Source organism: Euleptes europaea, chromosome 14 (assembly GCF_029931775.1).
Source record: "Euleptes europaea isolate rEulEur1 chromosome 14, rEulEur1.hap1, whole genome shotgun sequence".
NCBI classification, from domain to species: Eukaryota; Metazoa; Chordata; class Lepidosauria; order Squamata; family Sphaerodactylidae; genus Euleptes; species Euleptes europaea.
The window spans coordinates 24,521,102-24,541,313 of record NC_079325.1 but is presented as its reverse complement, the minus strand read 5'-3'; the positions used below and the strand labels follow the sequence as shown (position 1 = coordinate 24,541,313).

At 45.2% G+C, this 20,212-nt stretch overlaps 1 protein-coding gene across 4 annotated transcripts in view; it reads left to right on the top strand.

Moving 5' to 3' along the window:
- Positions 1-8,254: 8,254 nt before the first annotated feature.
- PPP2R2A (protein phosphatase 2 regulatory subunit Balpha) overlaps positions 8,255-20,212 on the top strand; it is a 57,840-nt gene continuing 45,882 nt past the window's right edge. For 2 of the 4 annotated variants that reach the window (XM_056860929.1, XM_056860928.1), the window contains exons 1-2: positions 8,255-8,321; positions 10,827-10,904. In XM_056860929.1, the coding sequence (XP_056716907.1) occupies positions 8,315-8,321; positions 10,827-10,904 (85 nt within the window). In that variant the 5' untranslated portion in view covers positions 8,255-8,314. Of the gene's footprint in view, positions 8,322-9,993; positions 10,141-10,826; positions 10,905-20,212 lie in introns of those variants that run through there. The other 2 variants (XM_056860926.1, XM_056860927.1) reach the window with 2 other exon arrangements.

Here is a 20,212-nt window from a genome sequence, read left to right as displayed (position 1 = left end):
CCATGTCTGAAGCCAGAAGGAAACAGCAGCCACAAAAACCAGGTGTCCTTCCAACTGAGAGCCAGTGTGGTGTAGTAGTTAAGAGCGGTGGACTCTAATCTGGAGAACTGGGGTTGTTTTCCCACTCCACCACATTTCAACCCCACCTTCCTCACGAGGTGCCTGTTGTGGGGAGGGGAAGGGAAGGCTATTGTAAGCCGCTTAGAGACTCCTTAAAGGTAGAGAAAAGTGGGGTATAAAAACCAGTTCTTCTTCATCATGCCTTGACTGCGACTCCTGTAAAAATCTCATCTTCTCAAAACCACTTGACTATATTTTAATTGCTGCAAGCCACTTTGGGAGCGCCCTCCACTTTGCTGAAAATCAGGGTAAAAATACAGCAAAATAAATAAAAAAAGAAATCAGGCGGTTTGGGGAGGGCAGGCAGCTGTCCAACGTCTGACAAATGTTTTCTCAGCAAGTAACCTCTTTGTGCATTCTGATCTCTTCCCCAATACGTTTTTTTTTTAATTTTTAAAAATAAAAGATCAAATATATTGAGCTTCAAAAACCTATTTCCCGGGTTTTGAGCTTCAATCGATGACACTTTGCCAAGGGACATCAGCGGAACCTGAATGATTGAAACGGATGGCGCTACAGGCTGTAAGAGAGCTTTGCTGCGGCGAGGGGCATTCAAGCATGCAAATTACTCAGCTCTTCTGGCTGCTGCGCACTGATCGCCTTTCGGCTTCTCCGTGCATTTTTATTCATTGCTTTGGGGGCAAAGTCGGGGGCCATCAGACAGCCAGTCCCTTCTCCAACTCTCAACCCGTGTTTTTCTCCAAATGGCCAGGAACCTCCCCAAGGATTCTGAAAATCAATGCTTTAGACATTTGTCTATAAGCAGGTTGGAGTTCCATTTTATATGAAAATGGCTAGGACCTTCCTTGGAGGGGAACCAGCAAGGCTTGCCAACCTCCAGGTACTAGCTGGAGATCTCCTGCTATTACAACTGATCTCCAGCCGATAGAGATCAGTTCCCCTGGAGAAAATGGGCGCTTTGGCAATTGGACTCTATGACATTGAAGTCCCTCCCCAAACCCTGCCCACCTCAGGCTCCACCTCCAAAACCTCCTGCCAGTGGCAAAGAGGGACCTGGCAACCCTAGAATCAGCGCTTCCCTGCAGGATCAGGATCTCTTGGCATCAAACAAGGCAGATGCCAGGGCTGCCTTTACTGGGCACCTGCTAAGGTGTGAGAAGCTTAAGAGGGCCCACCACGAACCCCCCAGCCTACTGAAGCATCTTGGTGGTGAAGCACTAAAAGCATTCACCATCTGCCTCTAATATAAGAAGGGAGCACTACCAGCAGTGGTGCACTTACTGGTTGGGGCCACCAGAGGGCATCTTGCCCAAGACCCCAGAATCTGGAGCTGGTCAAGGTAGGTGTATCTTCCTAAGGAGGCAGCCCTGTGACAGGTGTGAATGGAGACAACTTCAGCTATTTTAGTGTCCCAGGAAAATAGGTCACTGCTGTTGCTTTAGTCTTGCTATATGCAGGTGGGTGGGGTGTAGGGTTGCCAGGTCCCTCTTCGCCACCAGTGGGAGGTTTTTGTGGTGGAGCCTGAGGAGGGTGGGGTTTCAATGCCATAGAGTCCAATTGCCAAAGCAGCCGTTTTCTCCAGGGGAACTGATCTCTGTCGGCTGGAGATCAGTTGTAATAGCAGATCTCCAGCTAGTACCTGGAGTGTGGCAACCCTAGTGGAGTGGAATTATGTTTCTACATCAACTCCTTTTTTATGGGTGAAATTGCTATGAGTAAGACCACAATGTCCATTTTTCTGTAAAATGTAAGCTTTGCATATATGCATGCACAAAACTCCAACTCAGATTGGGGCCAGATGGAAAAGGGAGAGGGGATTTAGTTGCACTAATCCAAACTGAGTTCTCTGTGATGTTATTAGCATTTAAAGGGATGTTATCAGTGTTCCCAGAGGGAAGGTATCATGGTATAGCCCGGTCTCGTCAGAAGCTAAGCAGGGTCAGTACTTGAAAGGGAGGCCACCAAGGAAGACTCTGCAGAGGAAGGCAATGGCAGACCACCTCAGTTTCTCACTTGGCTTAAAAGCCGCTTGCTCGGGTTGCTATAAATTGAGTATGACTTGGTGATACCTTACCCACATTAGTGTTCCTCTTTAAAATGCTATTGAAAATGTGGGGAGCCTTGCTAAAGGGTTAAATCCACTCTGACATTGAACGTCAAAATGAGCTTGTGAACTCTCTGGCATTTTTGGCCCCAGAAAACAATAGGTATGTGTTAGCACCAGCAGAATATCTTTCATATTTGGAAATTAACAAAGAAAGAAGGGCTTTTTTACTAGCTAGAAGCTCTGCCTTACCCTTGGCGATCCTAGAAGGCAGATTTAGGAGATTACCAAAATCAGAATGGGGATGTCCCTGCAAGTCGGGTGAAGTTGAATCTACTGCGCGTGTCTTTTTCAGGTGTTCGGGAAGTCCGATACAAGCTAATTTCTCCTCTCCTTAATCTAATAAAGGATAGCTCCAAGGAAGAGAGACTGATGAGTCTCCTATGGGAAGGATCAGACCAGAGGGTGAAGCAAGTAGCTAAATTCTGTGCCCCTATATATAAGATCCATTCGACAAAGCTGGGGATTGGTAACCTAACTTAAAATCGAGAATGTTTTATTAATCCAAGGTCTGTTTAAATTATATAAACTGCTTATGAAGTGTATATCCTATCATTTTAGTTACTTTATACTCTTCAATTTTAATTCTGTAACTGATATGAATGTTTTTAATTGCATTTGCCATATTAATAAATTAATCCATACCATTCTACTCACATTATGAGAAGTCACTGGAAAAGACAATAATGGTAAGAAAAGTTGAAGGCAGCAGGAAAAGAGGAAGACCCAACATGAGAGGGATTGACTCTATAAAGGAAGCCACGGCCCTCCTTTAGCAAGATCTGAGCAAGGCTGTTAATGATAGCTTGGGAGTGTTGCTTGACACAGCAGTCACCTTAGAAAACCAGGTGGCTTCTGTGGCTCGGAGTGCGTTTGCTCAGCTCCATCAGCTGTGCATCAACTGTGTCCCTGGTTCAGTCAGATCTAACCACAGTGATCCATGCCTTAGTTACATCTAACTAGACTACTGCAATGTGCTCTACTTGGGGCTACCCTTGAAGAGTGTTCAGAAACTGCAGCTAGTGCAAAATGCTGTGGCTAGACTGCTGGTTGGGACCAGCTATTGGGAGCATATGTCCCCAGTACTACAGTAACTACCGATCTGCTCCTGGGTCCAGTTCATGGTGTTGCTTTTGTCCTTTATATATGGCTTGGGACCGGGGTATTTGAGGGATTGTCATCTCTCATACGTTGCTGGTTTACCTCTTATTAGCACAATGGAAGCCAGTTCAGAGGAAGAGAAAATTAAATTCCCTCCCTCTTATGGGAGGGAAAATTAAACTCCCTCTTATGGGAGGGAGACTCTCAACGATCTTTGCAAGTAGCCAAGTATTGCTCTGCAGCTATTAAAATCCGCTTGGAGAAGGGTATTAGTGATTTTTAATTGATATGTGCCTATGTGAACAAGGTGATTTTTAATTGATATAATTTTATCTGTATTTTGTATATAGAGATTTTTATTATGTAATCGGTTTTACTGACAAGGTTTGCAGCTTATCTGGCTATTGCCGTAATAATAAAATCATTCATTCATACGTTGCTGGTCAGAAATTAAGGTTGTGGGGAGGTGCCGTTACAGTCTCAGCAATTAAAGACACTTATTTGGTGGGTACATGCGAGAGGGCTTTTCTGTGGCAACCCAACTATGGAACAACCTCCCCAGGGAGGTGTGCCTCGACCCCTCAATGCCAATCTTTAGGAGGCAGTTGAAGACAGTTTTATTTAGGACTGCATTTTGATCGATATAGCTGTTATTCTTTGCAGTCCTATTTGGAGTTTTCAAACTGGGACTTTATGGGTTTTATCATTTGTTTTATTGTGGGGTTTTTTTAAATATAATGTTCTATTTATATTTTAAGCCACCTTGAGTTCCACAAGAGAGAAAGTTGGCTAATACACATCTGAAATAACTAAACAAATTAATAAATAAATAAATTTCCCCGTGCTTCTCCTGGCTGTGTTATAAAGACTCAACCACTAGATTTATGACTGTCGCCAGAACCAGGGATCCTCTCCTTTTTCTAGCTTCCAGGAGCCGTGCCAAACTGTCCTCTGTTGGAAGCCTTTCTTTGTCCCCTCTGCAGCCAGGCTGTCTGCTGAAAGGTACTTGTGGCTAAAAATGGCTCAGGAGCATGCCGGCCGCTTTGCAGGGAATCGTAATCAGGCTAGGAAAGAGGCACTCGAGGTCCTTGCATAAAATGCCAGAAAAGCCTGGGGCGTTGTGGCATTCATTCAAACCGGGCAAGAATCGGACGTCAGGCCAAACGGAGGACTCGCTGGGTTATGTTGAACAGGGTAATGTTACCTGAGGCCAGGAAGAGAAGGAAAAGGGAGAGTTGGATGGGAAACAAAAGAGGATGCTAGGAAATGATTTAAGCAGTACAGCCATAACAATAACAGCTAGTCTCTCTCTGTGTGTGCCTCATGATGTTTCAGAAGAAGAAGAAGAGTTGGTTTTTATACGCTGACTTTCTCCACCACTTAAGGAAGAATCAAACCAGCTTACAATCACCTTCCCTTCCCCTCCCCACAACAGACACCCTGTGAGGTAGGTGAGGCTGAGAGAGTGTGACTAGCCCAAGGTCACCCAGCTGGCTTCATGCGTAGGAGTGGGGAAACCAACCCGGTTCACCAGATTAGCCTCTGCCACTCATGTGGAGGAGTGGGGAATTGAACCCGGTTCTCCAGATCAGAGTCCACCGCTCCAAACCACCGCTCTTAACCACTACACCATGCTGGCTTCAGATACATTACCTAACAGGAATCCAACCTGTACAGTTATCCACATATTGGGAAAGGGGGTGTGAGAGACTAAAGGCCATAGGCAATGCATTCTGGTGCATTTGCAATGGACTTAGATTGCAGCGGGGGGTGTTCCAGGTTTTGGGGTTCTCCAGGCAGAGAGTTCCCAGAGCTCCCCACCCCTCCTCTGCCCACCACCAGGCAGTCATGCCATCCTTTCCTCCCACCCATCTGCATGCCTCCAACCTGCTTGTCTTTTTTTTTTGTCTGCTCATGAGCACCCCCAGGACCCACGCTCACAGTGGCCGACCTTTTCCCAGCGGCACCGGGTAGTACACACTGCAGGGACCATGGGTAGTACAATGCTAGAATGAAAGTGGGCCGGTGGGGGGCTGGTAGCAGTTGTCCCTGCCAGAGACCTTGGGCCCTGGCAGCTGCCCCACCTCAGGGTGTGCTGATGCTTGACCTGGACTAGCATAGTTCTGCTTAAGTTTACACTGAGAGCCATCACAGTGTAGTGGTTAAGAGCAGTGGTTTGAAGTGGTGGACTCTGATCTGGAGAACCGGGGTTTCATTTCCCACTCTTCCACATGAGAGGCGGAGGCTAATCTGGTGAACTGGATTTGTTTCCCCACTCCTACACATGAAGCCAGCTGGGTGACCTTGGGCTAGTCACACTCACTCAGCCCCACCTACCTCACAGGGTATCTGTTGTGGGGAGGGGGAGGGATGGTGATTGTAAGCCAGGTTAATTTTCCTTAAGTGGAAGAGAAAGTCGGCATATAAAAACCAAATCTTCTTCATGATTTCATTGCACTGTTCATCATTGCTTTCTATGGGCTGGGCTTAAACCATCTAATTTCAATGAATGATTACGTGGCCCTGCTAGGGACGTTGTGGAGGTCCAAGCTGAACTTTCCAGCCGACAAGCCACATGCTTAGCTTGCTATTCAGTGACACAGAAAACCCCAAGAAGAGTGTTCACCTGAAGAGCAAAACACAATGGGGGGAGGGAAGTATGTGGCTGGATCTTAAAAAAAAATTGCACCCCTTGAGCATCCCTGTTTTGGATCATGGGGTATTTAATCCCTTTGTCAAGGGGGTGTTTAATCCCTTTGTACCCTGTTGGACGAGGAGAAAAAGTAAAAAAAAATCGGGTCCATTTTTCCCCCATTCCTGGGGCTAACAGTAGATATGGAGGGTAGGTTGAATAGGCAAAGCCATGTGGAGGCCATAGGATTCCACTCCCTCTCCCCTTCCCATATGGTACCAACCCCAACTGGAGCTGATCACTGCAAATTAGCTTTAAAATGCTGGGGGGATTCCATCACAAATCTTCCAGTGTTTTGGTTATTTTGTGCTGGAGAGAGTCAAGTATGTCTTCAACAAAAAGAGAGAGACCTAAAGTAGAAAACATGAGAGCCAGTGGAGTGAAATGGTAAAGGTGTCAGACTACGATCTGGGAAACCCAGGTTCAAATCCCCACTCTGCTATGGCAACGTGCTGGGCGACCCTGGGCCAGTCACGAACTCTCAGCCTGGACTCTGACTAGTATTTGGATAGGAGACCTCCAAGAAATACCAGGGGTGTGATGTGGCAGCAGGCAATAGCAGTGATCGCCATAAGTCAGCTGTGACTTGACAGCACAAAAAAAAGTAGAAAACTCTCTGTTTCTCACTTGCCTTGAAAGTCCTTTGCTGGGGTCACCATAAATCAGCTGTAAGTTGACACCACTTACATATATATAATCTTCCTTGAGTCTCAGAAAGGAGCTATATAAATGAAGTAAACAAATAATTGTTTTTACCATGCCTGCTTCCCATATTAGTGAGGAAAACAATACTGTATTTGGAATCCATTCACTGTTCAAAAGTTGTAAAAGCAAAATGCCAGCACTCTCCAGAGCCTCCTTTGTTTTACGTTTGATTTGTTAAATCCTGGAGAATTGCTGAAATTACAGATTTTCTTAATGGAAGATGCGATTCATTTTACAGGGGCATTTATTAATCCTTATGGCAACACTCTGTGAAATTCATCACTGAGCTTTCTAATACGAATACAAAATAAATACCTGTATTTGGTTTTGACTTTAAAGTATTGGGGTTTAGGGATTTGGTTTAGAGTGCTTTATTTGCTGAGAAACAAAATGTACACTTTTGTGATTCCATGGGAGGAAACTTTCATGCAATTTTTTTTTAAAATGACATTTAAAAAAAGTTAAACAAAATGTACTCTCCTGTGATTCCATGGGAGGATCTAGAAAGTTGCAGAACGCTGACGCTTAACAAGCTTTCATGCAATTAATTTTTTTTAATGACATTTTAAAAGAAGTTAAGCTAGAAACACAGTACAAAAACATACAAGGTTACAACAAGCAGTACAATGGTGTACTTATAGTAGCTGGTTGCTACTCAAAGGAAGTCAATCTCGGTTGACAAGTTTACAACGTAAGTACAAAAACTTATTATTTTATAGTCTTTTTCTGTTTTCAGATGAAAATTTTTGAAGCGTAATTGGAGCTGAAGCAAGATGCTTCAAAAAAATTTCATCTGAAAAAAGAAAAAAGACTCTATAAAATAATACATTTTTGGACTTACCTTGTAAAGTTGTTGTCAACCGAGATTGACTTCCTTTGAGTAGCAACCAGCTACTATAAGTACACCATTGTACTGCTTGTTGTATCCTTGTATGTTTTTGCACATGTAAATAATAGCATCGCTAATTTGCCTATAGCACAAGAGCTGGTTACTATTTATTTGCACAGTTTGACTTTAGTTTTCGGTGCTTCTTTTTGCTAAGAAACACAGCACAAGCAATCATCATCCAAGAAAGATAAATGAATAATAATTAAAAAAAAGGGCATCGGGACATTATGAAAGTCCAAAGAAATATCGGTACTGCCAGGGCCACCCCCACCGCCTTTAGATGCATGCCAGCACAGGCAGGGCACCCCAGGAGGTCTCGGCTCCCATATGGTCTGCAACGCTCCCCTGGAGGCTCGCGCTAAGAAGCCACCAGTGGGCGCGGCCCGCCAGGAGACGCCGCCGCCCAATCAGCGCGCTCCCCGGGGCCCCCGAGGCCCCGCCCCTCCGCCCCACTCCCTCCTCCTCGCCCCGCCCCTCCCTCGACTCCGCCGGTGACGTCACGCTCGGCTCGGCCGGCGCCATCTTGGAAAGTGGAACCTTGCGGGGGGGAGGGGCCGGGGAAGGAGCGGAAGCCGCGAGCGGGGGAAGCCCTGGGAGAGAAGCCGGCCTTGCCCTCACCCCCCCCCGCCGCGCGCGATCCGCTGCCATCCTCCCTCCACGTTCCCTTGGAACCCGGCCCTGGGGTGTCTTTGCAGAGCTCAGAGGCTGCTCTAACCCACCCGGACACCATTGGGAGCCGAACATGGCAGGTAAGGGGGGGGGGGAACCGCCTCTCTCTCCCCCGAGCGCGCCGGCGCCCGGTTCTGGAGCCTCCGGGGTGGTGGCAGCGGAGGCTGTTGCACCGGCGTGCAGAGGCGCGTGCAAAGCTGGACGGCTGCGGCGTGCAGCTCTTTGCAGACCGGCCCTTAGAGGGGGATGGGGGGGTGTCTCCGCTGTCCTCCCTTCCTTCTGCTGCTTATTACCTTGTGCAAATCTCTTCCCACCTTGCTGCTTATTACCTTGTGCAAATCTCTTCCCACCTTGTCTCTCTCCGTTGCATCCTCTTCCTGCAGGAATGTTACTGCCGAGACAAGTGTTTGCTCTTGTTTCCCCCTCTTCTAGTTTTCCCTCCCTTTTTTTTTTTTTACATGCTCATCGCCTCCTTTGGTTTCCTGCTTGGACCAAAAAGAAGAGGGGGGGGGAGCTTCACGTGCATTTTTTTTTTAAAAGAAAGGGATGTCTTGATTTCTCGGGGAGGCAAGTTGAGGGAGACGCTGCTGCCAGGCAGGGTGTTGGGGTGGGTATCGGGTCCAGGGTCTCATCCGTTTTCGTTTAGATGGGGTTGTTTTCTGCAGGGCTCTGTGGTTGGGCACAGGAATTACTTAGCAGAGTGTTTCTTTGAAGTGTAGATTTTGGGGCCGGGAGAGGGGTGGCCCTTGCTTGCAAAACGTTTCAGATAGTGCCATTGGTTTGGGGAGAGGGGAGGCGCCGTTTCGCTTGACCCGTAGGCAAAACCCGGTCGGGATGTTGCATGCTGGTGCTTTGAAAAAACAAAAAAGTCATCTCCTTCCCTTGCATGTGGAGTGTGCTTCCCTGGCCGCTCCTAGTTAGAAGAGATGTCCCATGTTGCCGTTTTCTCTAGGTTGCATGCTGGATCATCACATGCACAAACTGAAAATGCATGCCTTTGCATGGAGAATGCACATTCTTTTTCTTTCTTGGAACGTCTTCACCCGTGTCCTGCGCTTGGCGTTGCCTTTTGGGTGCTTTGCGTTAGGAAGAACGGCACGTGAGGCTGGATGTAGGATCCCCCCCCTTCTTTCCCCCCCCATGTACTCTCTCCTTCCCCTCTGTCCTTGCTTCATTCTGATTTTTTTGTTTTGTTTTAATGAATAGAATCCAAGCCTTAGGTGTAACAGGTTGTGTGGGGGATGGGGACGGACATGCCTGAGTTTTCTTGCAACCTGTTGTATGTTTTTGAATGCATCTGTGGCAGAGAGAAACATCATGGAGATCTAGGCCTTGGGATGGTGTGTCTCAATAAGATGCATATCAGCCAGCAGCTAAACATCCTTCCGCATTCCCAGATATGGTAAAATGATTCTGTGTGCGAGGTAACAAAGGGAGATTAAAATAGAATGCGGGATTGTTTGGGCTTTCCTGTGCCTCTAGATTTCTGTCCGTGCTTTCAGAGCGGTCTTTCTGTCTTGAAGTTTCCCCCACTCAAACTTGCTTAGCCTTGTGCGGGGAGGGGAGACTTCTGGCTGTCCCCTCCCTTCTTCTTTGCCAAGATGAAACTGTTGCATTGCTCTTAGGGAGGGGAGAGCGAGCGAGCAAAACTTCTGGAGTGGTGGCTTAGAGGAACACTCCATTTTGACACAGTGTCTCAGAAGTTTTTCAGGAATAAGCCTTGGCTTTCTTCATCCTTTTTCCCTGTGCGAGCCCAGCCCGGTGACTTGCTCTGAATGAAATGCCAGAGAGATGGGTGGTGTGTTTTGTGCATGTTTTGGTGCCAGGGTTCAGATGATTCATCGCCTTCTGCCGAGCCAGTGATGTTCTTGAGATTTTCTCTCCGGTCCGTCTTCTACGGTAGGCTGTCTAAAAATTTATTTCCTTAAAACAGCCGGTTCAGGTTTCTGGGTGGCGGTTTTTCTGTTAATCAAACTTTGTTGCGTACGCGGTAATGGGTTCAGGGCAATTTCTGTAGCCTCTTGTTTGGGCGGGGAAAACGGACTTCCGTGATGAGAATTGGGTGCTTTTGGGATTTGTAAATGGCATGGTTTCGTTCCTGATTTGAACATCTGGTAGCCATGTTGGAAAAAGTTAACTTGGAAAGTGAGTTTGGTAGGAAGAGGTGGCGATTTGAACTCGGTGGGAAGTTGTAGGCAGGCATCTGTGGTGTCTCTGAAAGCTGTTCTTTGTGTTTTGAGTGTGGCAGGAGAGAACCTGAAGACTTCCTTGCTGCTGCTGTTTTTTGTTTTACTCGGCACACTATTTTGGCATGGGATGTTTCTCATTGACAAAAAGGGTGTGCGTGCATGTGTTTCGTAGCGTGTACACAGGAAGGGCTGGTAGGTGGGAGAGAACCACTTTGCAGTAGGGTTTCTGTGTGTTTTCCTCAGGTTTGGAAATGTTCAGCTCTTGTGGGCGGGCAGGGCTGTGTCCGCAAGCATCATGCCAAGGATCAGTGTTTACTACAGTGGCAAGCGGGAGTGCGCCCGAGTTAATGGGCAGGGTGTGGGTCTACTTTTATTTAACTTCTGTTTTGTTTCTAGGAGCCGGAGGAGGAGGGAATGACATTCAGTGGTGTTTTTCTCAGGTGAAAGGGGCTGTGGATGACGACGTTGCTGAAGGTAAGGAAAACACTGAGCTTGCCAGCTGCAGCATGGTTGCGATGTGACAGCAAAGGGAAGCATTTCTGAAACGCATTCCCTAATACTCAACTCAACCAGCTCCTTCCAAAAGCTTAATGAACTTTATGCCAGAGTGGGATGTGGTTGCAAGAACTTGCTAGTCCATTGGCACCTGCAGAGTTGTTTTTCCCCTCTAGGTAGCATTTAGCCCTTGAATGCAACTTGAACACCATTTAACACTGTTGCTCAGACAGGGTGGATGCTGGTATTAATTTCAGAATATGCAGAGTGTTCTATCCGTTGCACCAGCCCAGCAGAACAGACAATCATTGTGTTCCTTGTGTAGCATTAAATCTAAATCCAGTGGTTTTTCCAAATGCAAGTTACTTCTGCCATCAGAATCCCTAAATAGGAACGACTGACTTGATTTTTGTGTGCATTTGATTTTCTTTTTTAAGATGTTTCATTTTTCCCATTGTGATGCTGCAGATTCCCAGTTGGACTTTATTGTTTGAATGAAAATGTGGGAAGTATCCTTTTCATAGGTTGCATTCCCAGAGCTTGAGATTTCAGGCATAGGCTTCAGGACATTGAGTGAAGTTGGTCTAATGTCACAACTGCTTATCTGTTGGAGTAAAGGTGCATTTCCCCCTGGGGATGGGGTGTTCCTCAGACTTCTGAGGCACAGCATTTTAATCTTCCAGTGAATGATTAGTAATTGTGGATTCGCGGTGAAGCTGTGCTAAATGATGAGATAGTTCTCTGGTGTGGCTGAAGAACTTGCCTCGTTCTTCTTTTCTCTTCCTCGAAAAGGCTCGGGGTGAGTCTTCACATTGTGGAGTGTCATGGGGATGCTTCTGAAATTGACACGCCTGTGTTGAGTTCTCTTATTCACGTCTGTAATTCATAGTGTTTCTGCATATTGGGAGGAGTAGCATGGAGTAGGGGTCACTGAGGGTGTGTGGGGGAGGTAGTTGTGAATTTCCTGCATTGTGCAGGGGTTTGGACTAGATGATCCTGGTGGTCCCTCCCAACTCTATGATTGTGTGATTCTAAGGGAGGGTACCTTAATACATGGATGCCACTGTATTTCCCTGCTAATGCCAACCAATGAGTGGAAGGGTGAGGAAAGTCATTGTGTAATGTTTGTCATGATGGAGGGCAAATATTTTTGTTACTGGGAACAGTGAGATAATTGGACACAGGATGTCACATTCGGAGGCATCCCCATCTGTAATGCATAGTTTCACCACTAGCAGTGTGTCTTGTTGCTAGTAACGTGTCAGTCTTCAGCTGTGTCGTATTGCTGAGTTTTAAAATTTAGCTTAGACTTCAGAAGAAGGGTCCCACTATTGAACAACAGAACTAAATATGCTGTTCATCTTGATTTGGCTCCCGCCCCCTCCTGTGCCTTGTTTAATGACTCCACATTCAGCGCTGTGTCATGTCTTATGCACTGGACAAGACCAGTGCCTGGCGTCTTCGTCCCCAGATCTTTTTCTTTTGGCGCTTCTGATGTGTCTGTCACTGACCTCGTCATAAATATTTGACTTGATTTTGGTGTAGCAGCTGTTGACTTTCTCCATCAAAACCAGAAGAAGAGTTGCTGTTTTTAATACCCTGATTTTCTCTACCTTTAAGGAGACTCAAACCAGCTTACAGTTGCCTTCCCTTCCTCTCCCCACAACAGACACCTTGTGAGGTAGGTGAGGCTGAGAGAGAGCTCTAAGAGCTGTGACTAGTCCAAAGTCACCCAGCAGGCTTTATGTGGAGGAGCGGGGAAACCAACCAGGTTCACCAGATTAGAGTCTGTTGCTCATGTGGAGGAGTGGGGAATCAAACCCTGTTCTCCAGATTAGAGTCCACCGCTCTTAACCACTACACCATGCTGGCTCTCATGGGTGCCGGAGGTTTTGGGACCAGGCTGTTTTCCAAACAGATGCTAAGCGCCATTTTGTTCTACCGTTTTCCCTTAGAAAGCAAAACAAGACATGGTTCATATAAGTTGCAATGCATGAAATAGTTATTCTTGCTTTGAGTTTACTAAATTTGCACAAGCTGTGGCTACATGAACATAAGAAGGCATCTTTCAGTATTGCCTGACTGGCGATGGCTCTCCTGGGTGTCCTGCAGAGCAAAGACTTTCTCAGCACTGGCTAGCTATGATCCTTTTAGCTGGAGATGTCACGTACTGAACCTAGAACCTTTGGCATGAAGAGCAAGTGCTGTATTGTGGAGCTCTGGCCATTTGCTCATGGCCAAATGGTCATGTGTTGCGTTCCTGTAACTGTAGAGGTGGGTGATGTTGCTTACTAGATGCCATGTTTTGCTGGAAGGAGAGACACGAGCTGCCCCTCGCTAAAAAGAGGCAGCAGCGTTCTTCCCAATTGCCTGGAAATGCTAACATTAGAGTGTACAGACCATTGCTGAGGACATCATACACATGCAGAAACTGTGGCGCTTGAAAGCATCCACATGGCCTGCTCTTGTGTGTGGTGTGTTCCACCAAATTCAGTAGGATTTACTTCCAAGTATGCTTAGAATTGTAGTCATAATCTTGCAAATAGCTGGGCTTCATTATCCGTCTGCCCCCATGATACTGATTCACACAGTCTGTACAGTGTGTTTTCTGAGGAGGGTAACAAGAGGAACGTTGCATTGAGCAACAGAGTAACATATTCTTTCTTTTGAAGGTCTACATCAGTTTAAAGTCAACTTCTGAAGCAGGTATTGAAGTGTCTCAAATCGATACTTCTGTATCAGTGCCTGCAAGTGGTTAGAGTTTTGCATAACGTGTTGCCTCACAATGCCTTTTCGGTTTTGACCACAGAAGGGCAACTTGGTTAATGGACTGCACATCTCTGACCCAGGCAAATTTAACTTTGCACCCAGGTTGTTTACATTCTGGCTAATGTAGCTATGACGCTTAATGGTTTCCAGCCATGATCAGCGCTTACCTCCGAGCAGTAATAGCATGCTGAATGCTATACATGGGAGTGATGTCTCTTTGTTTTTCAAGCTGGCTGGCTTTGGCATAGCACATCTCAAAACCCTGGTCACACACATTCTTGCTGCATACTAGTTAGTGTTATTTCTGGGTACCTTCCTTCAAGTTTCTCCCGCTGTCTCGGAACTGGGCTATATTCCAGACAACTGAGAAGTTCCTTTTCATCATCTTTTTTTATCAACTCAAAAAGGGTCTTGATGTGTTTTTGGCAAACAGATGCCTCTCTTTTAAATTCTGTAAGGAAGGGTGAGAGCAGATTGTTGTTCATTTAGCCAATCAGTGTTATATGCTGAGGATTATATGATGGGGGAGAGAACACCTCTTTATTGCAACTAGTCTGTGGGTATTGGGTCATAAGCTGATGAGAACCTGTACTGGGTATAGTAAGGATGCCCGAAATCCCAGGATCAGATCTGTCCAAAACTATGGAACTCACTGGGTACTCTTTGGGGGAGTCATTATCTCTGTACCTCTACCTAAAATTGTTAAGGATATAATGAGATTCTGCTTCTCTTCTGAACACATGGATTTGGTAGCCAAGTACATGCTTATGAATGCAGAAAGTTCCAGATTCAGCCTCTGAAGTTGTAAGAATAATAACAAAAGGCTGAAGAGTCTAGGATCTTTTTAGAATAGAAGAAAGACTGCTAAGAGGAGATATGATGAGGTTTATAAAATTATACATGGGAAGGAGAAAGTGGTTAGAGGCAGTGTCAGGGGAGGGTCTTGGCCTGTATGCCGTGTTTGGTGGCCCTGCAGGGTAACTGTTTGACCCCCTGTGAAACAGGATTCTGGAATAGATGGCCCACCGGTCTGATCCAGAAGGGCTCTTCTTATATTCTTAAGAATGGTGGGTGTTGGTTGGGGGAAATGCCTTTGAGATGCCCAAGAGTATTAAGCTTGATTGATCAACGACAAATTGCTGTGTGAAATTAAATATGTAGGGGTTAGCCTACATGGCTGCTTATTTTTCTTTCCAGAGAAAGGGGTGGGGGCTGCTGTTGATGTAGCTGTGACCACCTTTGGAAGGGACTTTGCCTGATACAGTTGTGCCATGCTGCTTTGTTTGCAGACCATCCATCAGCCCGTTATGGCCAAGCCTTTGCCATAGAATTTGGTGTATCCCCTTGGATCCAATTTCTTTTCTTTTTTTTTATAAATATTTTATTAAAATTTTTCAAGCATTTAATCACACATACATTCATACACAGTTTATACTCCATCGGAGAGTATTCATTTTACATTTTTTATATTAATCCTTACAATTTACAAAATAATTTCCTTCTATTCTAATTATTGCATTTTATATATAATCTAAATATTGTTCCTACAAATCTAGCCCCCTTGTTGAACATAATCAAAATAGCCTTCCCATTTTCGTAGAAATGCATCCGTTGTCTTCTCTTTTATCAGGCTAGTCAACTTGGCCATCACAGCAAATTCTTCCATTTTCTGTTGCCACCTTTCCACCTCTGGGATATCTTCCTGCCGCCGTTGTCATATATCCAAATAATTCTCCCAAGTTTTTGTCCAATATAGGTTCAATTCCTAATAGTATAGTCTCTGGATTCAACGGGAATTTGATTTTTAGCACTTTCTGCATTTCTTGATGTATTTGTATCCAAAATTTCTTGATTTCCTTGCAAGTCCACCACATATGAAAATATGTTCCATCTTTATCTTTACATTTCCAACATCGACTATCATATGACTCGTCCATTTTTTTTATATCCATCGCTATAATGTACCATCTAAAAAATTGTTTATACCAGTTTTCGCGTAAGCTATGCCTTGGATCCAATTTCTTACCTGGAGAACTGAATTGAGAATTGCTTTCTAAGTAGCAAAGGCGGTTGAGCGTGGCTCTCTTTTCAAATGCATGCTAAGCGTAACTTCTTTTGTTTCTAATAATACACTATCATTTCATTAAACATGGAGTAATTGCTTCAAGATCAAAACTTATATCCTTATTGTACTTTGTACCCAAACTTTCCAATTAAGTAAGAAGAAGAAACAGTTCTACTTAATGAAATACAACATTATTTTTTATTCCTGGAGGCTTCGTGTCAGGTTTTCTTTTCCTCCCTTTGAGGCATTGTATCTTGAAGAGACCTCACTTCCTGTACCTTACGCTAAATAGAGCTGACTTTGTTAGTTACCACAAATATGATTGGCTAATGGCAATCCTCAAATAAACTGCTTGTTTGCTTATTTATATAAAACAAGCGGAGGATCCATAAAGACTTGCGGGACATTTCATTTCCGGCTCTATTATTTTGGGGGTTTTATATTTAGATATATATATTTAGATGTCAGATTTTTCTGCAAACTGGGGGCATTTCTTTGGTACAAAGATCTGTCTTGTCTTTTCATGGCTCCTGTCTGGATTTAATTATCCACAGATTTGGCCATGTTGAGAATTATATATATGTGTGCGTATACACACACCATTTTATACCACTCTTTCCACCTGATCAGGGTCTGCATTTGTTGCCCCTGAGCCATAGGATTTTGACATATGCCTCCTCCATCATAACACAATATTTTATTATTATTTTACTTCATTTATACCCAGGCTTTTCCCCATTGGGGACCCAAAGAAGCTAACATTGTTCTTCTCATCTACATTTTATCCTCACAGCAACCCTGAGAGGTAGGTTAGGCAAAGAGTGTGTGGCCTCCTGAATCCAAGTCGGGCATTAACTGCTATAGTGCATTGGCTATAATTGTCTCTAAAGTTGGTTGACAGTCCTTTTTAGGGTGAACTTGGAGGGTGAAGCTTCCCAAATCCCCCACTTCTTGATTTTTGGGTTGGAATGGAGGGAATCAATATTTCATTTCCCCTCAGCCTTTTCTGGTTATTTTTAAGGGCTGAAATCCAAGTGCATCACTTCCTGCAAAAGCTGCATACTTCTGCTGCCTTTGTCTTTGTGCAGAAAAACCTTTTATTTTGGGGGGATTTGAACCCCTCCCCTGGTTTACTTTTTAAAACTTTTTGGATTTTTTTTTTGCTGACTCGGGTCCCCCCGAGTCTGCAGAAAAACCTGTTGGTGGGAAAGTGAGCCCCCATCTGCTGATTTAAGTATCCACGGGCAGAGGGGCACATGCGGGAATTAGATGTACTTCAACTTCAGAACAGATCGAAATTAGACTTGAGCATCTCTCTTGTGTTTTTCAAAGCCAGTATATCGTTGTGAGTAAACTGCTGGACTGGGATCTGAGGACCCCGGCCGGATTCCTACTCCATCCTGGAAGCTCACTTGGAGATTTGGGCCCATATCTCTAACTCTCAGCTTAACCTGCTTCTCAGGGTGTTGTGATGATAAAATGGAGGAGAGGAGAATTTCATTCTAAGCTGCATTGGGTCCCCGTTGGGGAGAAACGCAGGGTATAAACAACTGAATAAATAATTAGTAGTTCCAGCCCTTTCAAACCAATTCTTGTGCGGGACAAGAGAACTACATCGTCAGCATAGAGTAGAATTGGGGTGGGAGTTCCAGCCCTTCACAGGGATGAGTAACTGTATCCCATTCAAATAGATCATTCGCTCTCCTCATCCTTCTTGTACCTGTGAGGAATGAGCAGAGCTTTACAAGCAACGTGAGACGTGTGGACAGCTGAGGGATATAAACGTCACCAACTCTGTTTGGCTGCTGCAGTTCTTTCAGAATCTGATCTGGCGGATTATCACTGATTTATTTGTGATCTTAAGTCAGGTTTAACGCACTCCACTTTGCAGGGTGGAGACGGCCTCCGTTACTGTTTAGAGCAGCTGTAGTTGACTTCATTCAACCCTGGGGGACCCGAGTCCCCATGGCCAGCTGCTCAGGGTCTGCTGCCCGGTAGTCTGGCCCTACAGGGTGCAGAAGCCGTTGTGTGTGCGTACAAGGTAGCTGCTGAATCAGAAGCGGTGCCTTCCTGATCGAGGCACTGTTTTTAATCTGGCAGGTGCTTCGTGACACTATGCCCTGGAGGCCTCTGGGATATCCTTTCATTTCATTCCGCTGCCTGTCAGGTTAGAAGCGGCATCTCACCTGCCGGGCCGGGCGCACTGCTGCTGCTTCTGACTCAGCCGCCGCCCTGTGCGAACGGGCAAAGAGATCTCTCGGAGGCCCCAAATAACTTGAACGTTTTCCCTTGCCGTGCCAGCGCAACTGAACGTGGCATGACAGTGGCATTGCTTTGGGTTTGATGGGTGCTCTGTGCAAAGTAAAAGAGGCTCTATGCAAGTCCCTTTCTGACGTGCAGGACTGGTAGCTGAATAGCATCAGGATAGGTATTGAATGCCTAGAAGGATGGCCAGTCATTGGCTCAAATGTAGAAAATTTATTTACTTCATCTTTCTCACAGACACTCAAGGAGGATTATCAAGGGTAGTATAGTGGGGCAGTTCTGGTCAGTTGTGCTTGATGTTATTTTTATTATGTTAGCTTGTAGTTAACGATTTTCCTTTATTGCTTTATCTGTGTTCTTTTGCAAACAGAGGAGAGAACATTTTTATAAATTGCTGCTATTGGGATTTAGTTTTATTCTCTGTCTCTCCCCCCCCCCCCCCCGTTTTTATGCTCTTAATATTTTCAAACTGGTTGTCTTGCTCAGAGGAGTTATTTGCTACTCCTTCGGAGAGAAAGATTTCATACTGGTGTCCAGCTCTGTACCATTTCCTTTCTGTTCTCCTGAACAATTGCAAACTCATTTGAGAGAGGAAAAGGATCCCAACAGCTCACGTGGGCAGCGGTTCACTAGATGTGATCCTATTGCCACGGCGACCACTCTGGTCTGTACAATGTGTCACTTTCCTTTGATTGTATTTTCCTTTTTGAAAAGCGTCAAGGCATCTTGATAGATTGTTGCCTGCTTTTCTCTGTGCAAAGAGCTTCTGATGCTCTGGAGCCAGCATAGCTTGAAATGAAGTTGAATCTACATTGTTGTATGTGCTGAGCAAGGAGACTGTTCAGCATGATATTGAAAAGGCAAAAATATAATTGGTTTGCTTTAAAGCCAGCCAAAGAAAAATGTAAGAAGGGAAAACTGTGGGTTGTTCCATTTTTTTTTTACCTTTGTTCCATGGTCAAGGCAGAATTCAGAATAATAAAAATGTTAAATGGGGAATCTAAAATTCTATGGACTGTGCCCCTACCCAGTAGTCCGAAATAGAGTGCATTCTCAAAAGATCTGCCAACTTGATTTCCGCTGAATACACAAACTGGTCCAAAGTTTCAACAGAAACCCAGCTGTTGGGAATAAAAGCAATCCAAGCCCTTCAGCATTGCTAATGCTTTCACCGTGGCTCGGAATTCTTCCTTCCAACTCTTGACTCAGCTGTTCCTTCATGCGACAGAAGCTTTCGCACTGCGTTGGTGCAGGAGCAGCTACCTTGCAAATCAGGAAATGCTGTGGCTGCAGTCAGGGTGTGTGTGCATGCGCAAAAACTGATGCGCCCACTCACAAGCGGGTTTCTTCGAGCAGGCATGCTCCTTTTACCCACCTCTGTGGAGGCAGTGGATGAATTGCTTTCTAGGCTCAGTCTTTTGAAGTCCCAGACTGGTGCATTTGGGAGACCACCTCTTCTCAACCCTATAATTCACCATGTCCTCATCCGACCCTTTAATTCGATTGAAAATGTGCTCTGCCAGAACTTGGAAGAGCTGACAGATAGCCATTCTTGTTAGCTGGATGCCAGCTTTTGAATTCTCTCCCCATGGAGCCTCAGTAAAGTTTTCTTGTAAAGTAAAGTAAGTAAAGACTTGTGCATTTTCTAGAATTGTGTAAGATTATTCAAACTACGTTGTCCATGGACAGGGTAGAATAACACATGTCTTGACGTGGGATGGACTTCACTGTTACTGGAAGAAGAAGAGTTGGTTTTTATATGCTGACTTTCTCTACCTTTTAAGGAGAATCAAACTGGCTTGCAATCTCCTTGCTTTCCCCTGCCCACAACAGACACCTTGTGAGATAAGTGGGGCTGAGAGAGTTCGGAGAGAACTGTGACTAGCCCAAGGTCGCCCAGCTGGCTTCATGTGTAGGAGTGTGGAATCAAACCTGGTTCTCCAGATTAGAGTCCGCTGCTCATATAGAGGAGTGGGGAATCAAATCCGGTTCTCCAGATTACAGTCTACTGTACAATTGACAATTGGCTTATTTGGCATCCTCTCTTGGTGGGGGAGGGGGAAAGCATTTTAAGTATGCAGTATGTGAAAGAGTACCACATTGTGGGAAAAACAAAGTGTGAATGCTAAGCATATTGTAGCTGCCTACTTGAATTGTGCTGCATGGTCTGGGATCCCAGGAAACTGAG